Here is a 24,361-nt window from a genome sequence, read left to right on the forward strand (position 1 = left end):
CGTTCACATAGCCTTTAAATTTGATTTAACGGTGAAACTGTAAGGAGAAATAAGAAGCCGGTCACTTTTAGGAGTTAAAGGGTGAACCAAATCTTGACCTATGGCTTAGTTGACCCTTTCTTTTCTCCTAATAGACGCCGAGACTGGTGTGAATCGTGCACCAACAATTAACAATATCTTGTCAAAATTGCCACCGGTATGCAAAGGAAGGCAATGGTGGTTTGGAAATAAGAAGTCAAAATATAAGTAGGATGCGATAGAGTTGAACTCTACCATTCGCGATCCAGCAGATCAAAGCTTAATATAAGCGCGAAACCCCTAAGAGAAGGAAGAGTGGCGATTGGTAAAACGAAATCGGTATATTAACACTCTCCTGTGACTCCTGTCGCCACAGCATTCTCCAGTCTATAGAAATTTCGCTGTTTATACACTGATCGTAGCAGATCAAGAGATAACAGATTTTCTAAAGGTAGGAAATCTTCGTCATAAAACTATGATCATTTTGTTGTTGTTTTGCTTGTTCTTTTTTTTTTTTAAGGGAAATCCGTCTACCCTCGGCTAAAAAGGATTATCAGAATTTCAATTTAACAACAGGAACTGGACTGTGAATAAAGATTGACAAAGAGTGAGACTGGGCACAAACTTAGAGTTCGAGTACCCATCAAAGTAGACTTACAATACATGTGAAGTTATCGACCTATCTAATCAAAACAAGCCCTTTTGAAGGTCGGTTGAACAAATGTCAAGGATACAGATCCAACTTTCCCGGACGTCCATGACAAGATAGTAAAATCCTAAACTTAAGTCGAGTCCACCTTCTTACACATCCTCGAGTATTTGCATCGGTGCGATTCTTATTCCGTTTAAAGTCGCCCTAATTCGCGCGTGATGCGCACGTGATGTGCACGTGACTCGCGCGTAATAGATTGCGTAGTATCCCACGACGCCATTTGCGATAAGGTCTTTATCACCTACTTATCGTGAATTTAGGAGATTCGTCACAAACCGACATAGCACCAATAACTTAGCTGGCTACATCTGTCACTTTTCCTTGAAGACCCTCCAAGCCTTTCTCAGCCACAATGCGTGAAACTTTTCTTGTGTTGGAGCGGAACTTGTCTCTAATAAGAAGCTGTTTTTGGACAGAGGACTCTTCAGCGCTGTAAGAAATTATAGGGAAAATCATCAAGAGTTACACGACAGCTAAGAGGCTAAGGCTGCCTAAGCTTGTCTTGAAAAAGACGTGGCAAATAAATACACGAAAAAAGTGCAAAAAAAGGGTGCCAAACGCAGTAAAATGTACAAGTAGTTGTTGTTAAGACGCGGGAAAATTGAGGTAAACGAAGTACTAAGGATCCAAAGGCAGAAAATTGGTGAATAGTGCGATAAACGGAAAAAAACTGCAATTAATTGCTACCACATTTAGGTACACAGGTAATGGAGTGAAGTTAGACCATAGAATAGTGCTAATACTATTTTCTTATAGGTACTGGCAATAGGGCGTACAAGTAAAAACAAAATCGGACGACCACATAGCGGGAGTCACGAGTATGATTACACAGTATGATTACAGACCGAATTGGAAGACAAGAAGTCTTATTACTAATTAATCATAGACAAGTTTGGATAGAAAAGGAAAACTGGCATTAAAAGACTGACAAAAGGAGGCTTAAATTGTTTAATGGTTGCGATTGGTTGATTTAAACTACAACTTTGAATGTGATTGGTTTATTGAACTGTCTGATAACAACCTGTCCGATAACAGTTTTCTAAACCAATCACAATCGAGGAAATTGTAATTTTTATGATTAGAGACCTTCACAAACCAGCCAGCAAAAGACATTCGTGAATGATCGTCTCCTAACAATTCGAATTTACATTTAGGCTTCATGGGCAGTAGAAAACAACACCCTGAACTCGGCAAGGTGAAGAAAGTAAAGATTCGTGCCAGTTTTGATTAACAACACATCGTTCAAGACTAACTCGCTCAGAGCAAGTCTTACCTTTCAAGAAGTTCAATACAAGCCGTATGTCCGTATATCTCCGCTACCCTTTTAGGCGTGTCCCCCGAGTTATCCGCAATCATGACAGGGGCCTGGTGTTCGATTAAGATCTTGAGTACATTTGAGCGTCCGGTCTCCGCCGCGCAGTGAGCTGGTGTCCAGCCTCCCACCATACGAGCGGCAGGATCAGCGCCGTATTCCAAAAGAAGTTTCACACACTTGGCGTGCCCTGGATAAAAAAAACAGATAGTACAATAAAACATATATTTAACAATGAGATTATGAGCTCGAGATTTCAATCGGAGGGCGAAGCCCAGATGCACTGTCACGCATAGAGATCAAGGGCAAATAACCGAACTGTTTTCGTCGTTTCAGTCGTTCAAAACTACACAACTAGGCAGGCTAATTTTTTCATTATATTTTGTTTAGAATTGCATACTGCCAGGCTTCTCACTCTCTTCACTCCTTGTCATGGAATAGATGGTGAGTTACGTAGCCAATCAGTTTGCAGAGCGCCCGTAGATTTACACAGAAAGAAAAGGTATGTATTGTTGTCGTGTAAACATTTTGATGCTCTCTATATCTGAGATTGTTTAAGTTACTGTTCAGTATCATACCGTAAAACTTAAATATCGCGAGGTGCGCAATTCTCTATGTTCTGCCGAATTAACCCTTTCACTCCCATAAGTGACCAAGACAGAATTTCTCCTTACAATATCAATACAATATCAAGCAGGCAGGTGATGAGAATAGAGAAGAATATCAATCATGGGATTATTAGTTGATCCAATACCAAATTCTCTGAACTAACATCATAAGAATAGTATGGCAGATAGTAAGGAGAATTACTAATTAGATCTTGGGAGTGAAAGGGTTAAAAAGTCAGCGCGCTGTAGTTATGTATCTAAATTACCAGTGTATCAGAGGCGTTTGATACCGTTTTTTCAGAACTTAAGAGAGATTGCACGTTCTGGAGGTTAAATCCTTAGTCAACCGTTGCCAGCCGGGAGGGTGAACAAAGACCCAGCAAATAAGTTGTCCCTCGGCATGTTTCAAATTTCAGTCTCGGAATTCTGATCCCTGTAAAGACCCATTCGGTAAGAGTTTGATATTTCTTTGTTCGGATTTTAAAGATTTCTTTCGTGAATCAAGCAGTGCTGTAGGTCGACTTGAAATATTGAGCGAAAATCACTCGACGAAGAGATCATTGTTAACCCAATTTGTAACATCATATAAAAACCCATGAACTCAATGGACATATTTTGCTTCGGTTTAAAGGTAACATGGGCCAAACAGGTTGAGTATTAATAGGACTTTTCAAGATGAAACAATTTTAATGGATTAATTTCTGGTTCAAGCGTGTTTTATCTGGTAATAGGGACACCTTGTTTAGCGGACCTTAGTTCAAGAGACCAACTTGAGTTCCGGTTTCAATATTTTCACACTTGCCGTGCAATGAGCCTTTCGTCTCAAACCAGCCGTATCAGACGGAAATTAAACACATTTGAGCAAAAACTGTAACGAGCTGAACGCTGCGAGAGGTCTTTCTCATCAACTTGCAATCAATTCTCTTTTAGACCAAAAACCAAAACAGGGGTGAACAGGACGAAGGACTCAAAAACAGTTGAACTAATGAAGACGTTTATGGCCCATAAGTTTGACGCTGAAGCATAACAAAATATTGAGCTTGTTATCATTGCGCGAACACCTTGTCTTGAGCAAACGCTAGAAAGAACCATAAGGGTGTGAATCCAACACTAATTTTAAGGTAGTCATAACAATTTCTACCTCTGTGTGCCGCCCAGTGAAGAGCAGCTCTGTTGCCCCATTCCTCATCTCTCGAATTCACGTCGATTTTTCCACCTCTTATAAAGCTACCCAATTCTTCGAGTTTTGTGTCGTATCCCAGGGCGCACGTCTCGTGTAAAAGCAAGTCGTGGCTGCTGCTGTTAAAAACCTGTTTGGTCGGCGGTTTGTCCTGATTTGTCATGCCCTTCGTGACGAAGAACAACACTCGAACGATAAAGTTTCAGTAAATTTTGTAAGCATTGAAGCTACTCGGGAATAAACAATTTGAATTTACATCTAATGGAGCAACAAGTGACGCAATCGAAAAAATTGGTTTGATTTCAAGAGTGCTATTGTTAAAGGTACGTGAAGGGAAACAATGATTGATGATTTTGAGATTTAGATCATAATGGCGGCGAACTCTCTAAGGACAATATACATAATGACAGCTACTGGTTAAGTAGTTTTGCTTGAGTTCTTGTTTGTAAACTGAACATCTAATAACAAATTTGATGGATCTTAGTCCCACAGGGAACTCCTGGAAAATCCACGCCAGTTATGCAAGGCCGAAAAGTTAACTTGCATTCATCCCAGATACAATTTTCTCGCAGATCACACATGGATAAGTTCTGCGATGACTTTAAAAATATGCTGAGAAAATCCACTTTGCATATCACAAGAGAGAGACATTTTGTTCTCAGTGAACAGATGTTTAAACTCATAAAGCTAAAGGGCAGTATCATAACACTACGTAAATTAGTAGAGCGCTCTTTCGACAGAGCATTGTTAATTACAGTTATTGAGAGCAAAACCAAGAGCTAACGAGTACTCAGAGAAAACCCACAAAACCGAAAATTGCGATTGATCAAATAGCTACTAGCTTTGGTCTTTTCATGCGATTGGATGTAAAAAGGGGCTGGCTAAAGATTTCTAGAGTATAACATATCGAAAGGCAAAACTAATGATTTTCAACATTCAACTGGAAATTATTTTGACTGATACTATAACCAGTAACCGCTGAAAAGAGGACTATTAAAACTGGCGGATTCTAAAATATCTTGGTCGGCTTTGTTGACGGAGGAGCAAAACAGTAGGTAAATATGGTCCTTGTGTCTTCGTCCGTCGTGTCGTTAGGACCTTTCTTTTACATCAGCATCAGTGATAGATCCAGGGATGGACGTGCGATTCTGAGAGAACAGGTTGTTTTGTTGTTAATTCGAGTTAGAATTTGCAGCGTTCCCAGGCTGCGCGGCGAGGACGTATCCATGTCAATTTTATTGCAGGCCAAAAATTCCTACTCGATTGGAAAAAAATACAGACTTTTGAATGTTTTCTTGGCAACAAAACATGACGTAATCTCATGCGGATATTTCACAACACATTTTCGCCGAGTGAAAGAATCGCATCCTTTGTCAGAGGTTAAGTTTTCCATGTGAATCCGTGCAATATCGGGCTACCTCACGACCGTGACAAAACGCCGTTTTAATACAGGGTATTTACATTGGTTTAAGAATACTTTGAAAGAAAAAACTTTCGGTCTGTTCCCCATCTTGTGGGATGAAAGAACCGTGGATTCAGTAATTGAAGGTGATATACGATTTTCTTACGAGGAGCTTGTTAAGGTGATTTCGATAACAGACTACCTCGTTGCGAAATTAAGAGCGCGCGCGATCACGCGCAGAACGGATGAGCAGTGCACCACGGTATCACCTTATGCTGACTGAATTATCTCTTGCCCCTGGGGTATCTCGGAACAAACAGAGGCGAAGGAATTGGTCTCTAAAGCACCACTGACGACCCTGAGTAAACAGTTATTTCACAAGCGAAAAAAATCTTCAACCCTTTCATTCTCAAGATCTAGGTGATCTAGGATACAAATCTCTCCACCAACTATAGTACAGTTCTCCTTAATTGAGTTCCGAGAATCTGGTTTTAACCAAGTGATCTTTTTCATTCTCCTCCTCACCTGTATCCTTGAAAATGTATACGTAGCGATATTCTGAGAAAAAATTCCTATTAGGTCATTCCTGGGAATTTAAGGGTCAAACAACGTCTCTCACCTTTGGAGGCCGCCCAGTGGAGCGCTGTACGATCGCCAAAGTCTTCATCTTTATAATCGACATCTATTCGGTGGATCATTAACATGCTCTCAAGCTGCTGGTAGTCGCCATTGACAGCCGCTTCATGGAGAACTAACTCAGTCATACCTTCTTATTTGAGAGCACTGAACAGCCTGCGGAGATAAAAGGAAATTCAAGCAGTAAATTACACTAAAATCAAAAACTGTCATCTAGGATTTTATGGGATGGGGCTATTCAACCCCCGCCCCATCAACTCGCTTCTCTTTTTGCCACTAGCGTCCCACTCTCTCTCTTATCTTGACAATAAATCAATATCCTTATAACCCCCTACCTCCTGTGTCAAACATCGATTGTGGCGATTGCTGTTCGCACAACTGTCGCGTTTTGCGGACGTAAAAATATCTCCCCCCCCCCCCCTCAACTATTCTGCGTTAAATGCGGCTAACACACGTCAAGGACAAGTACTGCACAATTCTGCGACGATTTAAGCAATATACCGCACTTTCTATCAATTTACCGGTGTAATAACCCACGCGGAATGTTGGGAGAACACGAAGAAAGTTTTTAAACTAAGAGCCGTAGTAGAGTGGTTTTCAAACTTTTCGAGTGTTCTCGCAACATTGTGTAAAGAACTTCTTAAACCACAAGGAACTCTGAATTTTACGCAGAATGTGCCGGAAGGAAATAAATATCTACCGAACTCTGAGGTGCGTTGTAAATTATTTATTAGGTCGGAAGATTGCTTAATGATATTTTGTTTGACCATAGCATATAGCATACAGTATTGTGTATCCAGTCCCTCGCTTCACCGAGCCGATTCAATTCGCTTGAATAATTATGGAAGGAAATAATTTCTAGTTAGCGTGATATTTCATTGAATCTTAACAACAACTCCCGACCGCTTCAAAGAAATACGACCACGTCAGACTAAAGATCACTAGGGAAATCAAAATCTACTCACGTTTAGCAATGGCATCCAAAAATAATTTTATAAACGCCATTAAAATCAAAGCATATCCGAGCAAAAAGTTAATCTTTGTTTTACGACCAACACAATACGCTGGCTAATAGGGACTAATTAAATCTATTCAGAGCTCGCTATGCGCTAATTATACAAAAGCTTTTAATTACTTGTTCCTTGGGAACGGTTCGACAAAAATCCACCACGAAGTAGAGAGTTAACACGTCTAAGTTGCATTTGCAATACAATAAATAACTCGAATCCGACACTACTGAGGCATTTCCCCCAATCACATCGGCCTGAACTTCCTTAGGTGTTACTTTTCGTCTGACTCTTTGATCTATGATCGTTTCTTCTTCTTCATAACATTCCTGAAGAGCTGGGTAGAACGGTTATTCAGAACTCGACTCCTCTCTCTCCCTTTTCCCCCTAATATTTAGCTGTATTTGTGAAAGAAAGCAGGGTACAGTTTACGAGCGGTAATCGAAGATCGCAGTTGTCTGACCGCGCTCATCAAGTTAGGCATACTTCGCATCCAACCGGCATGAAACAAGAAAGGTCACATCCTTTTCATCCCGAAACCAAACTAAAATTTCCCGTAAGAATCACGAGGACAAGACTTGCAGTAGGAACAGATAACAAAATTTGTCCCGATTTTCAGGCCTCATAAAAAACGCAAGGACTTGAACGTAAACATGATTTTCAGAGCAAATTGCGTACCTGAAAGAATGTCGTGACCAATGTTAAATTTATGATGACCTCTTATCGTTGAAGATGAACAGATTGCTGCCCGCCTAAAAGCGAAAGAACTTCATTGTCTGACAAGTGTCCGTGCCAACTGATCAAAGGTTTTACACCAAGTTGCCAGACGCAAAGAACACTGGAACGTATGGAATGTTGTTATCGTTTAGATTATTTTCCAATCCCCCTCGTTTGAATTGATCAGGAGTGCAGATGTCAATCCAATAATAAAATTTAGCCTCCCACATTGACGAAACTTTTTGGGTTCTTCCTGCTAGTTTCTCATTTCCTTTGTTATGTCTCCTTTCCTCGTATACAACAAAAGTGAAACAATACATCCCGGGAAGTCTAGAGAAAGTTTTGTTTAGCCAGGTTTAGATTCTTCGCTATCAAAATTAAAATGTTGTAAGTTAGCCTGGTTGTAAATAAAGGCCTTCAGGCCCACAGGAAGTTTCACGGAATCGAGGTTGACAGATGAAGTACTGGGTACCAAAAACACGCACAATATTACAAGAACAATTAATAAGGAAGATGACTGATTCATGTGGCCATTTTACCTCGCATATTCGGTATTTACGAGCGTTAAATGGAATACGTAGGCTATAGAGTTGTAAGAGGACCCGACTGGAGATGGGGAAAACAAGATGGAGGCGAAGGTCATGTCGGAACGGTGCGAAACTTTGAAAGTAACCAAGAAGTTGTGGTTGTTTGGGACAACGGGACCGCCGCGAATTATCGATGTTCAGGCATTTATGACTTGAGAATTCTAGACAGTAGCCCAACTGGTAAGTTTTCGATTTTACACATGGTGGTAAACTCCAACTACATTAAACTTTAGTGGAAATAAATGTAAAATTCTCGTTAAATTATTGCAATCGTGTTATCATTTTATTTTCATTTTCATTCACAAGTCGCAAACTGATTTTTTGGAACCGGCTTTCGCTACATATCTTGGCTAATCCGATCATGGACTGGTAGATAAATGTTGTCATCCTTTCATTAGGGTTGAAGGTTTTTTTGTTAGCTCTGTTATCCCTTTCTTATGACGTGTTTAAGTGTGGTCCAGCTGTTTTCTCTCTCATATTCTATTAGTTAAACTTCCCACCTCTTTTTGTGAAAGCGTTCCCGTCGGCGTTTAGCATCTACAGCACGTTTGGGAGTTTTTTTGTTTTATTTCCAGATTTGTGTCAGGTTTCCCCTGTAATTCATATTAAAGCGTTAATCTGCTTTATTCCATTTATGTCAAAATTTTACAGCTCGAAATATCCCTGAAGTTCCCCTTCTGTTTGAAAAGAGGTGACTAACTTCTAATTTTTAAAGTATTGGCTCATTCAAACAAAATTGTCGTCATAGAGAAAGTACTTCTATCACAAGTGCAGGACAGACTTAAAGCATAACCTCTTAGCCAGACTTAGGTGACAACCTTACAAAATTTATTTATCCTTTCACCTGGGAAATTCTTGCATGGTAGTGTGATAAAAACAAAAAATGTAATTAAATGCCCAACAACTCAAAGGGTAAATTTCACAAGGCAGTATAATGGCTCAGGGAAAAAGGAAGGAACCAAATCATGTTTGGTTGTATTTTCAGAATGGGAAAAGGAGGGATTATAACAATGGGATGACCTTTGGAGTAATTTTCTGATTTTACAGTCACAAACTTGCATGAGTTTCAGACAATAAGATGACATGAAGTCATGTTAACAATCAACCAAAACTATAATAAAAGTTAAGGAGGGAAATATTGATTATTCAAACTTCTTCCTAAATAAATACATGGCAGTTCAGGGCTGTAACTAGCTTCTGAAGTGTTGGAGAAATCACCCATAGCAGTGTAATGCACAGGCAAGTGTCTTGTGACAGCAATCAATATCTTCACCTTTAACATATAGTGAACTCAGCCCTGACAGGTTTTATACATTCCAACCCTTTGTTGATAGTCTTGCCGTAGACTTTTTTCCAGAAGATACTGAACCTGATAGTTTAACAGGGTGCATCTTTTCACATCAGAATATTTATTTATAACAGAGAGCAAAAATGGTGCACTCCAATCTTGCAATTCTTGATCTCTTGTGTAGACTGTCCTATGTCAATGTCGAGTTACAAGCTTTATAACATAGAGCATAAATGGTGCACTCCAATCTCGCAATTCTTGATCTCTCATATAGACTGTCCTATGTCAATGTTGAGTTACAAGCATAATACATTCATGGTCCTGTTGGAGCAAGAATCAATCTGCTGATAAAGAGTCATGTTTGAGAATTTTGTAATATTATAGTTTTCTGTGACATGTATGATAGGTGTTGAATGGTTCAGACAGTCAAATTTTTGTTTCAGGTATAAAACATGAAGGCAGTATGTGCGAAGGCTGTCGCATGCAACCTATATATGGGATGAGGTGGAAATGTGCTGACTGTCAAAACTATGACTTGTGTAGTGTGTGTTACCATGGAGACAAACATCACTTGCGGCATCAGTTCTACCGGGTTTGTGGACCTAATTCGGAGAGGTACGATGTCATGTTGTCTTGGATAATTTTCAAACTTTAAGTCTGTTGGTAGTATAGTAGTATAGGTAAAAATTTTTGTTATTGCACTTATACTGATTTCCTCCTGGTTCAATTTGAAATTTTCTCTGTTCCAAGACAATCACAATAGCATTGTAAGTGGAACAAAGACAAATTAATAAAAGTAATTCAAATTAGTTTGAAATCTTGTTGATCTGAAGTTCATTTTAAACTGCATCAGGTACATCATCAAGCACATGCATGTAAAAAACCTCTTAAAGAGGTGATTTCATGTTAAGTTGGTTTTTGTAAGTTTGCTTTTTGTCTGATGTTATAAAACCAAAACCAATTGTATCCCTTCAGCTAAGTTGTCGAAAGGAACATGACGCAAGGAGATACTTGTCATGAGAACACAAAGGGAACATATTATGCAATAGTTGAAAGCGAAACAAATACAATCCAGATTACTTTTGCACTTAATCATCGCAGAAAGCCCAGGTAATTGATGTTATTGTCTCTCTATGTTTATTCCTAGAGTACTTTGTGAAGCAAGGAGAAAAAGCAAAAAAATAACTGCCAGAGGGATATTTCCAGGTGCTAGGGTTGTTCGTGGAGTTGATTGGCAGTGGGAAGATCAAGACGGTAAAAAATTTTATGTGTGTAACTGTCAACTGTTGTATGCAAGAGTACATAAGTGTATAGGCCAATCCAAAGAATGCTATGATACAAATTAATGCACAGGCTAAACCTAACCTGGTGTACAACTACTACTGAAGTCTCCTTTGTTAGATTAAGGATTTCAGGGTGCTTGACTGTATAACTACAAAAAGCTAAGCATATTGTTCAGTTGAGAAAACTTAGAAACATTAGCACTTTCTGCTGAGGCAAGTGGTAGGGTAATGTAGGCCTTTGAACCAAAAAATCCCAGCAAGAAAAGTATGTTTTAGCCAGAACTAATGCCACTTGGGGATTTTGTCTTGAGAACCATAAATATCCATTGGAAGAATCAAGGGTACATTAAATACCACCTTAACTCTCCCAAAACTATGTATTAACCCCTTAACTCCTAGAAGTGATTAACAAGTAACTTCCCCCTACAATATCCATGTAGTATCCAGGAAACAAGTAATGAGAATACTCAAATGTGTCTGGTAGAAGTTGTTTTTTTGATCTAACACCAAATTCTCGTAACTAATTTACAATGAAATATGTAGCAGCTAGAGGGGAGAATTAACAATCAGATCTTGGGAGTTAAAGGGTTAAAGTGTATTGTCCCACTACATGTACTCTTAACTGATGTGAAATGTGCTTTCCTTATCTAGGTGGTCCTGGTCGCCGTGGAAAAGTAACAGAAGTCCAAGATTGGAGTACATCAAGCCCTCGCAGTGCTGCTTACATCTTATGGGACAATGGAGCAAAGAATTTGTACAGACTTGGATTCGAAGGCATGGTATGTAATTTGATGTAATTTAAATGTGCACTGGTTTGCTAATTCCTTAGTTGTAACAAAGTGCTACTACTTTATTTCATGTAAACTAGCTGTCAGCACCCTTTCAACAGTGATTTCATTTCTCCCTCTCCAGGCTGACCTCAAAGTAATAAGTGATGCCAAAGGAGGAACATTTTACAGGGATCACCTGCCATTATTAGGTATTTCTGTCTGAATTATGAACCCCTTTATATCCTATCATCAGTATGCATATTCTCCATACTGCTCTCTATACATGTCTTAAGGTTCTGAACAGGAGAATTTGGTTAACAGTCAAGAGTTCTTTAGTTGTTGATCATTTCCTTTATTCTTGTGACCTTAATGTTTGATTCATGGGTGACATTATAAGGAGAGATTAGATGCCAATCACTCTTAGGAGTTAAAGGGTTAAGGGTTTTATTTTATATATTTTTAAAAAATCTAACATATGAGCTAGGCAGTTCATACAGTGAGTGTAAATCCTCTACCACTGAATGGGATTCTGGTAAAGACTGGGTCAAAACTCTCCCCTTATACCCCTCTCTTTTTTTTTTAAGTTTTCCTTGCAGTTTGGTGGTAAAAGATATTTCTGGATAGTGAGCAAACACTGTGAATTGATATAGAGGGCCAAATGCCTAAGTTATTCTCAGTTGGTCCAAATCAAGGAAATCTGTTTCTGCAAGGGTTTAGTATGAAGTCAGAAAAGAATCTCAGAGAAAATTTCTTGTCAATATCATGAACTGGCCTTTGGTGAGATATGATGTAGGTTCCAGTGAAAAATGGGGCCCACAAATCATATTGTGTGAGTCAGCCTGTTCATCGATCTCTATCATTGTACTCAGGTGATACCAGACCAGCAAGTCGTGCGACAGGTCAGGGATTGCAGATTGGAGATCAAGTCACTGTTGACTTGGATCTTGAGATTGTGCAATCATTGCAGCATGGGCATGGAGGCTGGACAGATGGAATGTATGAGGTAATGGAAAAAGTTCAATCCTGAAAAATTTCTCTATTTTAGTCTACAGTCAGTTCAAGAATAGTTTTAATGGTAATCTACACTTTGCATACTTAAGCATGGATGTATGCTTTGCAATTATATTTGTTAGACTAGATGGACAGTGATGATTGATAAATAAATGAATGTCATGCCAGGGTATGATGTGTTGGTGTATTTCTCCTTAATTACCTTCTTGCATTTTTTGGCAGACTCTCACAACTCCAGGAACAGTGGTTGGAATTGATGAGGATCATGATATTATGGTCTTATATCCTACAGGCAACAGGTAGAACACTTTTTTTATCACTGGATAAAAGAGTGTGTGAACTACAGTGCAAAATGAACAGCAACTGTTGTTGAATCAGATTGAAATTTGATTGTTCAGCAATAGACCACAATTTCTATCAGTTTACCAGATGTTGCAGGGAACCTTTTAAATGTTCTCCCAACATCCCAAGTGGGTTATTATGCCAGGAAACCCATAGAAAGTGTGGCCAGAATCATTAACTGCCTATAGAAAGTAACCCTCAATTTTCTATGGGTAAAATTAGCAATAGGTTTTTGACTGATTAAGGTGTCTGTAGTTTTTCAGTTATTTTATACAGTAAAGTTTTTATAATTGCCATCATGATGACTTTTAATCGGAGTGAAGGAAAAGGTGATTTATTTTACAAGGAGGTTTTTTGTCTCAGAAAGATAGCTTGTGATCACAATTTAGTGTTAGAAATGTGATTTACATGATTAGGAAGTAAAAGGACTGCAGAATTTTGGTGATGAATTTGGAAAATGCTGTAAACATAATATGAACCGTCCCTTGCTCCATTGTTTCTGTCATGCAGTGATAGACTTTTTACAACTTATTTTGTAGATGGACATTTAACCCAGCAATTTTGACCAAAGTGATCAGTGCCTCTGAGACTTTAGACAGTACAATATCTCTCTCTACTACTACACCTTCATCTCCCACTGCTTCTGGACCCAGTGCAGTGTCAGGGTCTGGTGCCATCACAACAGGAGCAGGGTCATCCTCTCAGTTTGTTGTTGGTGACTTGGTGCAGATAAGCAGTGATGTTGACAAGGTTAAGATGTTACAGAGAGGACATGGCGAGTGGGCAGAGGCAATGCTACCTGTGAGTTATTGTCACTCTCACCACTTTTTAATATATTAATAAATGGAATTAACATAGGTAACAACTTGGAGCAAATATCCATGGTCGGTATTGTTTTCAGGCATTTGGTTTGTGTCTTGGCCAGCTGTCAGCTTTCATGCAGTGTTTGTTGTGTTCTGTAGCATTTGCAGCAGTACTGTGGTTGTTGGGGCCCTGGGGCTGTCCTTGTCCAGCAGTATACCTCAGTGCATGTGTTGTTTTACTTTGTGCTAGCATTGTGTTCACTTTTCTATAGCATGGCATTGTTGTCCTTGAGAATAGCTGTTCTCTGCATCCCACCCAACCCCAGCTCCAGGGTTATGTCTATTTATTTTTTTCATTTATTGATTCATTTATTTATTTATTTACATTTCCTCCACTGAGCCAATTGGCTCTAGTGTGATGGGTGCTCATGGGGCTTGGTGCTGGGGGCTTGTGGCTGGATTGCTTGTTGGGCAGGCCAGTCAAGTGTTCTAGTACCTAGGGGTGCAACTGGTGTTGCAGCCCCCTAGACCCCTTGGGCACCTGACTTTCATTTGTGACTTGGTTCATTAATATTGGTAAAATTGTCATTTGTATGGGGGCATCTTGCATTGTTTGGTGATATTAGACAAACTCAAGCAACATTTCATTAATCATACTGAATCTCTCTGTTTCACCTTCCAGACTCTTGGCAAGGTTGGCAGAGTGCAGCAGATTTACCATGACAATGACTTGAAGGTTAGTTACTGTGTTACCTCCAACCTTTTTAAAGTGAATTGCTCTAAAGTTAGAAGTGTAATGGTTAACCATTGACCTTGGATATGGTTTCGTGAGAGCAGCTGTCAATTGAATATTGAAAGTGATCCTGATTTGCTTTGGTTTCCCTTTACTTTGCTCTGGGATTGGGCCAGAAAACTTGCACCACCATCTCAACCAGTCAAGAAAATTCAAATTTAATCAAAACTGAAACCACTGAGTTCCCATTGGTTAACAATGGCGTTTGTCATTATTCTTTTTGTTAATTGTGATTACTTTGGTTTTGTTTTTTTCAACAATCACTTAAAAACTGCTGTAAATCTCTGTGCCATATTCTTGTTAGGACAGTTTGCTCTCAAAAGTCACTCAGTAAGCTTGCTTCTCCTGCTAATTTTTTTAGATGGGTTCTGCTCACTGACTAGACAAAATGCTCGGGAGGAACTTGTGCCTGAATATGGCATCTAAATTACATAAACTTGCAAGATATTGTTGGTGTTACTCTTAACTTACTTTATGCTTTGAAAGCAGTTATTCATTACAAGTATGATGTGCACCAGGTACATGTGCTGTGTATTATGTAGTCTTGAAGAGGCTAACTCAAACCATATCTATAAGTTTTTTTTTTCTAGTGGACTTGTTGTAAAGTTTCACTCTGAACCTTTTGAAGTAAAGTATAGTCATATTGATTTGAAAATTTGGGGAAGGGGGGGGGAGGTAGCAGAAAGGTTTTAGCTACCAGCATAAAGATTTTTATTGAACTGTGTTTTTTGTTGTTTTGTAGGTAGAGATCTGTGGAACATCGTGGACCTATAATCCAATACTTGTTACAAAAGTGGCATCTACAACTGACTCTTCTTCCCTGGGGGCATCAGCTGGAGGTATTAACTCTTTCACCCCCAAGATCTCAATAGTAATTCTCTAATTCTCCTAACTGTTTCCATACACTGCTTATGATGTTAATTCAGAGAATTTGGTATTGGATCAACTTGTTAATCTCCTAATTGATATTTTTCTTTATTCTCATCACTTGTTTGCTTGATATTGTAATGAAATTGTGAGGAGAAATTCTGTTTTGGTCACTCATGGTAGTGAAAGGGCTCATTGCATGTGTTAGTGGTAATGTGTGTTTCTTCTTGTGATCTGCAAAAATGCCTTTTTATGGATAGGAACCCAAACCTAATTTCCTAACACATAAATTTACACTTCTGTAACAAAAGTTATCTAAAGGAGAAAGAGAAACCAAAATTTTAATTCTAATTTTTGCTAAAAGGCAGAGCAAATTGCAATTGAGTGTCATCCGGGATTTCTTTGGCTTTGCATTACTCTGTGATTGGTCCAAAGAACTTGCACCATCCTCCAAACCAATCAGAAGCAAAACAAAAATTTAAACCAATCACTTTGTCATTTCCTGGTCGCTTTGTCATTTCCTACCTCACTGGTAATTTGCATATTTTACTTTGAGTGCTCATTGTCTAATGATGATGTAAACCGTTGTTATGATTGGTGTTTATGATTACTTTGGTTTTCATTTCAATTGAAAACTGCTCTATAGGGTATGATAAAGGATGTATATGGTTGACTAGAATGTAAATCAACTCCAGAAATTGTTGGCTGTTATGCAAGTTTGTAGATAACTGTGTGTGATCAATGTTCATGGCACTTAGGGTTTAAAATTCTCTTCATCTTGTAGCTGAGAGGTTATCAGCCCTTTTGAAGAAGCTGTTTGAGACACATGTACCGGGCGATGCGGTAGAGGAACTAGTCAAGGCTGCCGCCAATGGGGACTCTCAAAGAGTTGAAGAGCTTCTGCTCAAAGAGGATGCCAATGTAAGAACCTTTTAAACTTTCCAATATCAAATGGTTGATCTTGGGTGATTGGAGGACAGAGGGTTGATGTCTGAGTTTTTTATCCAAAAAAGTACACTGTCATTTATTCATCACTTCAAGGGTTTATTTGGAACCAACAGTAATCAGCTCTCAGTTGGCTTTTTAGCCCAGTTGGTAGAGCACTGCACCGGTATCGCTGTGGTCATAGGTTTAAATCCTGTATAGGCCTTATTTTTTTTTTCAGGCCATATTTTCACTACTGCTATAGTAGTCTTCATTAATGCGAAGATCGCTTTCGTATTCACATAAATTTCTTTGTTGATTAGATCTAAGGACTTTTAAATTTAAAAAGGGTACGTACATGAGAAGGTTAGCACGCAAAGGCAATATCTCACAGCTGTTTGTTTTCTAATTTCTCGGCCACTTGCCTGTTGGGTCTTGTTTTTTTTCTCTCGTAAGATATTTGATGTCGATCTTGCCGTTATTGTCTAATGCCCTCTTTGTGGCTTATGATCAGGTTAATGGCGTATTTGCTGGGCACACAGCACTCCAAGCTGCTAGTCAGAATGGTCACGAGGATACAGTCAGAGTTCTCATAAGATTTGATGTGGACCTGGAGGCCGAGGTAAATTCAATGTAAATGTATCTGAATTAATGTCAAGTTTCGTGTGAGTAGACAGAGTAAGAGAGATCATTAACAATGAGATGTTTTTCGTCAAGAGGAGAAAACGATTATCGAGCTCAAACTTTACCATCTCTCTTTCTTGTATTTATTCATGAGAAGAAGACGAGAAAAACAACTTTCTGTAACGTCAGCTCTGTTGTGGTCTAAAGAAGATTTGATATCTAAATCATTGCGATAACCATCGCTTTTTTTTACTTAATGGTGAACCCTTCGGCCCCTGAAAATGACTAGCATCTATTTTCTCCCAAAATTATCCTGCTGAATCAAGCATTAAGGTCATGAGAATAAAGGAAATGATCGCCGGCTTGAGGAGCTCTTGATTGGTAAACAAATTCTCCTTGTCAGTACCGTAGGAATATATGAAGAATAGTATGGAGAATATGAATGTGGATACCTGGGAGAAAAGGCTTAAACCTTTTACTCCCAAGATCTCACTAGTAATTCTCCTTACTGTCTGCCGTTTGATTCTTATGATGATACCTGGGAGAATTGGTATTAGATCAATTACTTGTTCCATTATAGATATGTTTCTTCATTCTTTACACTTTTCTGTTTGATATTGTTTAGATATTGTAAGGGGAAATTCTGTCTTGGCCACTCATAGGAGTTAAAGGGTTAAATGATTTTTCTTGTCAATGTCAGGACAAAGATGGTGACCGTGCTATCCACCACGCGGCGTTTGGAGATGAGGCGGCAGTCGTGGAGCAGCTGGTCCGAGCCGGAAGTGACATGAACGCGCGAAATAAACGCCGTCAGTCACCCCTACATGTGGCTGTCAATAAAGGACACACAGGGGTGGTGAAGAGTCTTCTTGCTTTAGAGTGTCACCCCAGCCTGCAGGTGAAGGAAGTTTTGATGTTCTCATATTACATGAGCCATAGTATTCAAAGCCCTTTGTAAAACAATTAATTACTTAGCGTAGTTGTTGATAGAAGTAGAATGGAAGTAGATAGTGAAACGAAACTGTTAAATCTTTTTGTGGTGACAAATTGTGATCTTGATAAAGCGACTGTAACTTAATTCCAGTGTAAAACGCGTTTAGAACTCTGAAATTTGAAGCGTCTCTCGGGTAACGTGAACTACTCTTTAAAAAATATTTCTGTCAAACACTAATTGTTGGCATAGAGTTTCATTTTATTGTTCAATTTAAATTAAATTATCTATAGTATCTAATAAGCCAGCTTTTTCTGAAACTTTTAAATTTTCTTCAACGTTAGGATACCGAAGGAGACACGCCGTTACACGATGCCATCTCTAAAAAGCGTGACGATATGGTCACGATGCTTTTAGAAGCTAACGCTGACGTGACAGTGGCTAATAATAATGGCTTCAATGCTCTGCACCATGCTGCCCTACGTGGGAACCCAAGGTAAACTGAAATGGCTTTATCTAGAGCCAATCGCTGCGTAGCAGCTAGTGCGATTAACCAATGAGAACGTGAAGTGGGCAGGCGGGGGGCAAGCGCGGAAAAGTAGTGGTGTGCCCAGGGTAAATTCAACATGTCTCGGGCTTTCTCAACGTACAAAAACGAAAATTTTGACCACAAGTGAGAGTACCCCTGCGACAAGACATGTGATGTTTATTTAACCGCGTAGCTTCCAGAAGTGTTTAACATTCAACTTCTCCCTATAATATGCATACTGTACATTACACAGCAAACAGAGAACACTCTACTTGCTGTAAAATGCTGGTAATGAGAACACTCAAACTTGTTGGGTAGAAGTTGTTATCTTGATCTAACACAAAATTCTCGTAATTAATTTGTAAAGAAATGTGTAGGAGCTGGAGGGGAGAATTATCAAACAGATGTTGGGGATTAAAGGATTAAATACCTGAGAAGAACAAAGACGATCGACATTAGACGACGAACTTTACAGTTTAAACCGCATTTTCCCAGCTACAAACCTCTTCCTGCAGAAGATCCTGGGACAACTTAAAATGAACCTACTTGTTATGTGTTCCTCGTGTTTATTCTTAATTTTAAATGTTTGTAGTGCAATGCGTATCCTCCTCACCAAGCTACCACGTCCATGGATTGTCAATGAGAAGAAGGATGATGGGTACACGGCTCTTCATCTGGCCGCACTCAACAATCACGTGGAAGTCGCCGAGCTGCTTGTCAAACAGGTTCGTTCGGTTTATATTTTCTTGATTTAAAATAGTCCTCAATTTACTAACATTAAGCTATAGGAATTGCTGATCCCCGCAGTATACAGAATGCCTGTCATTGGTCACTGTAGCTCAGTAAGTGAGCATCTAAAGGCGTGGGATTCGATATCCTCGTGGGGAGTCAGATTATTTCTCTCTTTGTTTAGATATACAACTGTTTACAATTACCTGTTGTGCTTAGTTTTTGACGGATTAGGTGGTATAACGGTAACAGGCACCATAAGCAGGCCGATATTCCTAACCGCACTTTCCTCGACTAGGGTTCTTTAGCCCTGAGGGCTAGTGCTATACAACTTGCTACAGTGACCTGTGGTACGAAAATCTGTGAGAGAGAGGCGTACATTTCCTATGGTACTTACAAGTACAAGGAGAGTTTGTTTAACAACCAAGAGGTTCTTGAGTTGGCGATAATTTCTTTCTATTCTCGTGACTTGAATATGTGATTGAGGGGTGGTACTGTAAGGAGAAATTAGATGCTAATCACTCTCACGGGTCAACGGTTTAAGTAAGTATTACTCGGCGTTGGGTGTTTCCAGGCATTCACAAGTACCAATTATTTAGCAAAGGTTAAGTCTATTTTCCTTTCTTTATGTTTGTAGGCAAAAGCAAACAAAGATATTCAGAATACGAACCTTCAAACGCCGCTCCACTTGGCTGTGGAAAGGCAGCATACGCAGATTGTCAGAGTAAGTACGAAATAAAACTAAACTTATCGCAGTTGAGTTAAGTATTGTCTTTTTTCTTTAAAACGGAAATCGAAGGGGAGAGAAAAAGGCCAGAACAAGTGGACGAAACTAACGTGCGATAGGCCATCTGTTTATATGTATTTGTTCTTTTTTATTTTGTTGTACTCAGTGGTTTGAAAATAAGGTTATGTAAGTGTCATTTAACTAACAATGGGGATCATATCGACCAGTTGACTTTTGGTTCGCAGTGAGAAGAGTCGGTGTTAATTTATTAACTTCGTCATATTTCCGTATCATGTACAAATTTATGTATTTTACAATATAGACTTCAGTACTACTGCATTTTCCCTCAGTCTCCAATGACTTGTTAAAAATTTTTCATGCTTCATTTCTGCAATTTCTCTCATCGTAGCTTACTCGCGAAGGTCTTTTCTTGATTGTTACATCACCTGCGCGTCAAACCATAACTTATTTCGTTTATTGGCCAATCTTTTCTGTTCCATATTTGGCACTCTGACACTTCATAACTCACCTTTTTGTGTGGATTTCCCTACAACTTCAACGTAACCGGGAAGCCAGGTTAATTTTTACTACGCCTTTTGTTTACGATAGCTTCTTGTACGTGAAAGTGCCAAGTTGGATGTCCAAGACAAGGACGGCGACACTCCCCTCCATGAGTCCCTCAGACACCACACCCTGTCACAACTACGACAGCTACAGGATATGCAAGATGTCGGCAAGGTAACACGTGTAATTTTTCCTGCTACATGGAGGCTTAGCTTATGAGGACCTCAAAGAATACTTTTTCAAAAAATCTGAACGCTCTTTCCAAAAGTTCTATTTTTTTAAATTTCTTCAATTTATTTTTAGACAGGGTTCAACATTGCATTGCAGTCTTGTCTCATCTTGCCCATGAAACAGGCTGTTAAAGCTTCTTCAGCAATCACCACGGTGCTTTTTTAGTATGGGAAGGTCAAAAAGGCTGATTTGAATTAGTAACACAGTGATACTGGAGGTATATTCCTAAATATGGGAAAGGAAATTTAGATTTTTTTTTGAGGTCAAGTGATCTTTTCTTGATTCTTTTCGGCGAGCACGAAGTTTGTGCGAAAGTTAACGAGAGCAAATTATTTATTAGCTTCTCAGGTTTTGTATGGAATGATTAGATCCATCGGTGGTATTTGGAAAATTTGCCGATTCGGAGCTGACCATTTGGCCTTTCGGGGGAAGTAGACGAGGAGGTGTTACTCTAAATAAATAGATATTCGACATGTACTACTGTATTTGTACATCGTGTGACGGAAGTAATGAAAAATTATTTCTTTTCCATTTCTAGCTTCTTATGGGTTTGGGAACACAAGGTGCCGACAAAAAGAGCAGTGCATCAATCGCCCTCTTCCTGGCCGCTAATGGAGCCGATCTGAATGTTAAGAACAAAAAGGGACAAACTCCTTTGGATCTCTGTCCTGATCCTCATCTCTGCAAAGCTTTGGCTAAATGTCATAAAGAACGGTCCAGGTAAGAACGGAACCAAAATATGGAGCATGAGTGGTCTAACGAAACAAACACCTAAAGAATGGGAACTTGGTTTTTTGTTTATTTTTTTTCAAGGGAACGAGTCATTTCTTAGACAAAGTCGTTTTTCATTCTTTTATCTATCATCATTTTTAACAGTAGCAATCAAAAGAACAATGCAAACGCTACCATACTGGCGGACGTCGATGAGAACGAAGGACTAGACGAATGTATGGTGTGTTCAGACATGAAGCGTGACATGCTGTTCGGGCCGTGTGGTCACGTGGCTACTTGTTCGCTGTGTTCTCCGCGTGTGAAGAAGTGTCTTATGTGTAAGGAGACTGTGCAGTCAAGAACTAAGGTATCTACAAACTTCGCTGTCTGGTTTGTCACGCTAGCGTTGCATTGAGAGAATGCCGTCGATGTCACGCAATGACGTGGCGCTACTTGTACATGACTGAGAGAAAGATGGTGGTAATCAGGAATTGAAGATTGGGTTTGTTTTATTGGCTATGTGAATGGTCTACAAATCACGAGTCATCCTCTCGACCAATCAGATCCAACAGTGATACCTACTGCGTCTGAGAAACCCGCGTTTTCCCGCGCTTTAGGCAGTTTGCTTGGTTTTTTTCTACTTTAAGTTCTCATTTACTATTCTTTGTGTATTCTGGTTGGCCGTGGTGATTACTTAGATTTAGTCTTACGACACTCAAGGGAAAAGCGTCCTAAGACTTTCCCGTGCTCTTGTAATACTTTGTTACTTGCCGTGTCATTTTAGATCGAAGAGTGTCTCGTCTGTTCAGAAAAGGTTGCAAGAGCGCTGTTTAAACCCTGTGGACACATGGTGGCCTGTGAAAGTGAGTATTATTTTATTATTATTATTATAATTTTTTTTTACATTGGAATGCTTGTCTCTTCTTGTCGTTAAGGCTGAAAATGGTTATATATCGTATTTCCTTCTCTGTAGGGGCAATATTGTCCCGAGTCCTGCGCAGAAAGACTCTAGAAAGCTTAATGTGCAACTAACCTTTCCGGTAACATTTTATAAAATGTGAACCCCTGATGCTATTTTAGGGATCCTTTCATACGCCAAGTTTTTCACCCAGTTGACAAAAGACAAACGTATTTGAAGCTGCTCTTTTTGATGTAATGTAATTGTTTCTTTAGATTGTGCTGTATTGATGAAGAAATGTGTGCAATGCCGAAACCAAATCGAAGAGTCTATACCGTTCATTGTGTGCTGTGGTGGAAAAGGTTGGTACAGTTGTTCAGTTTGCTGTTCATCTTAATGGAGTGTTGTGCAAAGTAAATAACCGTGTTCGATAATCCAGGGAGAACACGTTGGGTCAAACTGGTGATCTAAGCGTTGTGGTATCCATTGAAAATAGAAAGATAGAGACCCGTAAAACGTAAAATCAGAATTTACATGGGAGATGAATCTTGCTAAGGTCGTAATACTTGCGTGATTAGGATCACCTTCCAGGTAGCTGGAATAGGCTGGTATGTCCGGTCAAAGGATACTACAAAAATTTAAAACTTAAGTTCTGTTTAGTGTCGATCTCTGCTTTTAGATTCCTCAATGTCTTATCATGAAAATATTCTCCTTTTTATGTGTCCCTCGATCCTCCCATTCTTTTGACCATTTTTCCGCTTTCTCAATATTGACCATCTACTCTTCTTCTCTATAGGATGATCTTACAAATGTTCTTTTTTCTTAACTGTGTTCTTTTTTGTTTTGCTGTAGCCGCACCCGCGACACAAACAAAATCAAGTGGTAAACCTGAGATTAATCAACAAGAATTCACTCAATTGCAGCAACAACTCCAAGACATGAAAGAACAGGTGATTTGTAATTTTCTGCTTCGATTATCAGCCAATCACATAGATGAATATAACTTCGATCAGGCGCGTGATCTGACCCACGTGACTTTTCCCGCGCTTGGTACGGGTTGCGAATCAATCTCTCCTAGAAGCGCGATCCTTTTGGTCAGCAGCATTGGTCTCAAGGATCTGATTCAAACCGTTAAAAGTTTTCGCAGACGCTTGTTTTCTTTTGTATTTGCATGCTGTCTGTTCTGCCAGTCATTCAGATGTTAGAAACATTTTGGTTTTTCCGGAGCTTCCGACATCTTTTGCGCAGAACATGGATAACGAAAGCTCCAGAAAAGAGATTGACTGCGTCTTGTTTGTTTCGCATATTTCTGGTAAATCTACGCATGTAAATTCTAATCGCTGCTTGTTTTTTAATTTATTTATCTATTTAATTATTTTTCTCCTAAGACGCTGTGTCCTGTTTGCATGGATCGAAAGAAAAACCTTATATTCTTATGTGGTCACGGCGCATGTCAACTGTGTGGAGACCGAATGCAAGAATGTCCAATGTGTCGAAAGACTGTGGAAAGAAGAATTCTTCTGTTTTGATAGCAAAACATTTTAAAGAAACTCTTAACGGATTTTTTTGGAAAAGCGAGTCTGACAATTTTCTGCGGAAGGAATACAATATAGACGTGCTTGGACTACAGAAAATTAGGAGCACAATGTTTATGCCACGGAAAAGGAAGTCACCGTCGTGAATCACGGCAACAAACAGGATCTTTATCTTTCGCTTTTCTATTTGATTAGTCTCGCTTAAGCCTTAAGAATCTGAATATGTACGGTAATTAGAGATAAAAAAAATATATTGTAACTATTTGCAACGTAATAGCAGACACGATCAGTTTGCTCAAATGGCTGTTAAATGCGCTCGATAGACTACGGAGAAGCTATCGAGGAAGAGCAGTCGCAGCAGACTCAAGCGGTGAAAAAGGACCCCGAGCGTATTAAAAGAGTACAATCAATTCAAAACCTAGCTGTTGAAGAAGCAGTAGTTCCGAAACGCAGAGGTTGTGACAATTTTTGAAACTTCACAAACGCTACTCTTTTCTCCCACGCTGCTTCAAATATTGCGTGCGCATTTGGGAGGCGGTGCACGATACCTAGTTTGATTTGATTGGGCCATGGGCTGTTATTTTTTCGTTGTGAACGATTGGTTTACTTACTGTATTTATTT

At 39.3% G+C, this 24,361-nt stretch overlaps 2 protein-coding genes across 4 annotated transcripts; one reads left to right on the forward strand and one right to left on the reverse strand.

The window, feature by feature from the left end:
* Positions 1 to 340: 340 nt before the first annotated feature.
* On the reverse strand, positions 341 to 8,011 carry LOC113680066 (ankyrin repeat domain-containing protein 66). 2 transcript variants are annotated; one of them, XM_089189646.1, is made up of 5 exons: positions 7,554 to 8,011; positions 5,852 to 6,024; positions 3,792 to 3,996; positions 2,004 to 2,232; positions 341 to 1,160 (listed from the first exon to the last, which is right to left on the reverse strand). In XM_089189646.1, exons 2-5 carry the CDS (start codon positions 5,912 to 5,914, stop codon positions 1,025 to 1,027), a joined length of 633 nt encoding a protein of 210 aa, XP_089045772.1. In that variant the 5' UTR covers positions 5,915 to 6,024; positions 7,554 to 8,011; the 3' UTR covers positions 341 to 1,024. The 2 variants fall into 2 exon arrangements, with proteins under 2 accessions (XP_089045772.1, XP_027052869.1); XM_027197068.2 differs by lacking the exon at positions 3,792 to 3,996.
* Positions 7,863 to 24,156, forward strand: LOC113680081 (E3 ubiquitin-protein ligase MIB1). 2 transcript variants are annotated; one of them, XM_027197082.2, is made up of 23 exons: positions 7,863 to 8,359; positions 9,911 to 10,082; positions 10,615 to 10,721; positions 11,402 to 11,529; positions 11,663 to 11,729; positions 12,390 to 12,523; positions 12,754 to 12,830; positions 13,413 to 13,674; positions 14,359 to 14,412; positions 15,212 to 15,308; positions 16,121 to 16,257; positions 16,775 to 16,882; positions 17,585 to 17,782; positions 18,160 to 18,311; positions 18,937 to 19,069; positions 19,711 to 19,797; positions 20,410 to 20,538; positions 21,134 to 21,315; positions 21,472 to 21,673; positions 22,091 to 22,169; positions 22,480 to 22,566; positions 23,057 to 23,154; positions 23,593 to 24,156. In XM_027197082.2, the coding sequence occupies exons 1-23, from the start codon at positions 8,161 to 8,163 to the stop codon at positions 23,731 to 23,733; spliced, it is 3,030 nt and encodes a 1,009-aa protein (XP_027052883.2). In that variant the 5' UTR covers positions 7,863 to 8,160; the 3' UTR covers positions 23,734 to 24,156. The 2 variants fall into 2 exon arrangements, with proteins under 2 accessions (XP_027052883.2, XP_089045765.1); XM_089189639.1 differs by having other exon boundaries at positions 21,475 to 21,673.
* Positions 24,157 to 24,361: the final 205 nt, after the last annotated feature.

The sequence above is a fragment of the Pocillopora damicornis genome, chromosome 12 (genome assembly GCF_964200805.1).
Source record: "Pocillopora damicornis chromosome 12, jaPocDami1.2, whole genome shotgun sequence".
Classification (NCBI taxonomy): domain Eukaryota; kingdom Metazoa; phylum Cnidaria; class Anthozoa; order Scleractinia; family Pocilloporidae; genus Pocillopora; species Pocillopora damicornis.

Bases quoted from the DNA above. Each gene is read 5' to 3' on its own strand.
- LOC113680066 (XM_089189646.1), bottom strand. From the start codon at position 5,914: ATGTCGATTATAAAGATGAAGACTTTGGCGATCGTACAGCGCTCCACT. The intron at 3,997-5,851 runs GTGAGAGACGTT...TTCGTCACGAAG, and splicing joins CCACTGGGCGGCCTCCAAAG to GGCATGACAAATCAGGACAA. The intron at 1,161-2,003 runs GTAAGACTTGCT...AATTTCTTACAG, and splicing joins TGTATTGAACTTCTTGAAAG to CGCTGAAGAGTCCTCTGTCC.
- LOC113680081 (XM_027197082.2), top strand. From the start codon at position 8,161: ATGGAATACGTAGGCTATAGAGTTGTAAGAGGACCCGACTGGAGATGG. The intron at 20,539-21,133 runs GTAACACGTGTA...TTCCATTTCTAG, and splicing joins ATATGCAAGATGTCGGCAAG to CTTCTTATGGGTTTGGGAAC. The intron at 23,155-23,592 runs GTGATTTGTAAT...TTTTCTCCTAAG, and splicing joins TCCAAGACATGAAAGAACAG to ACGCTGTGTCCTGTTTGCAT.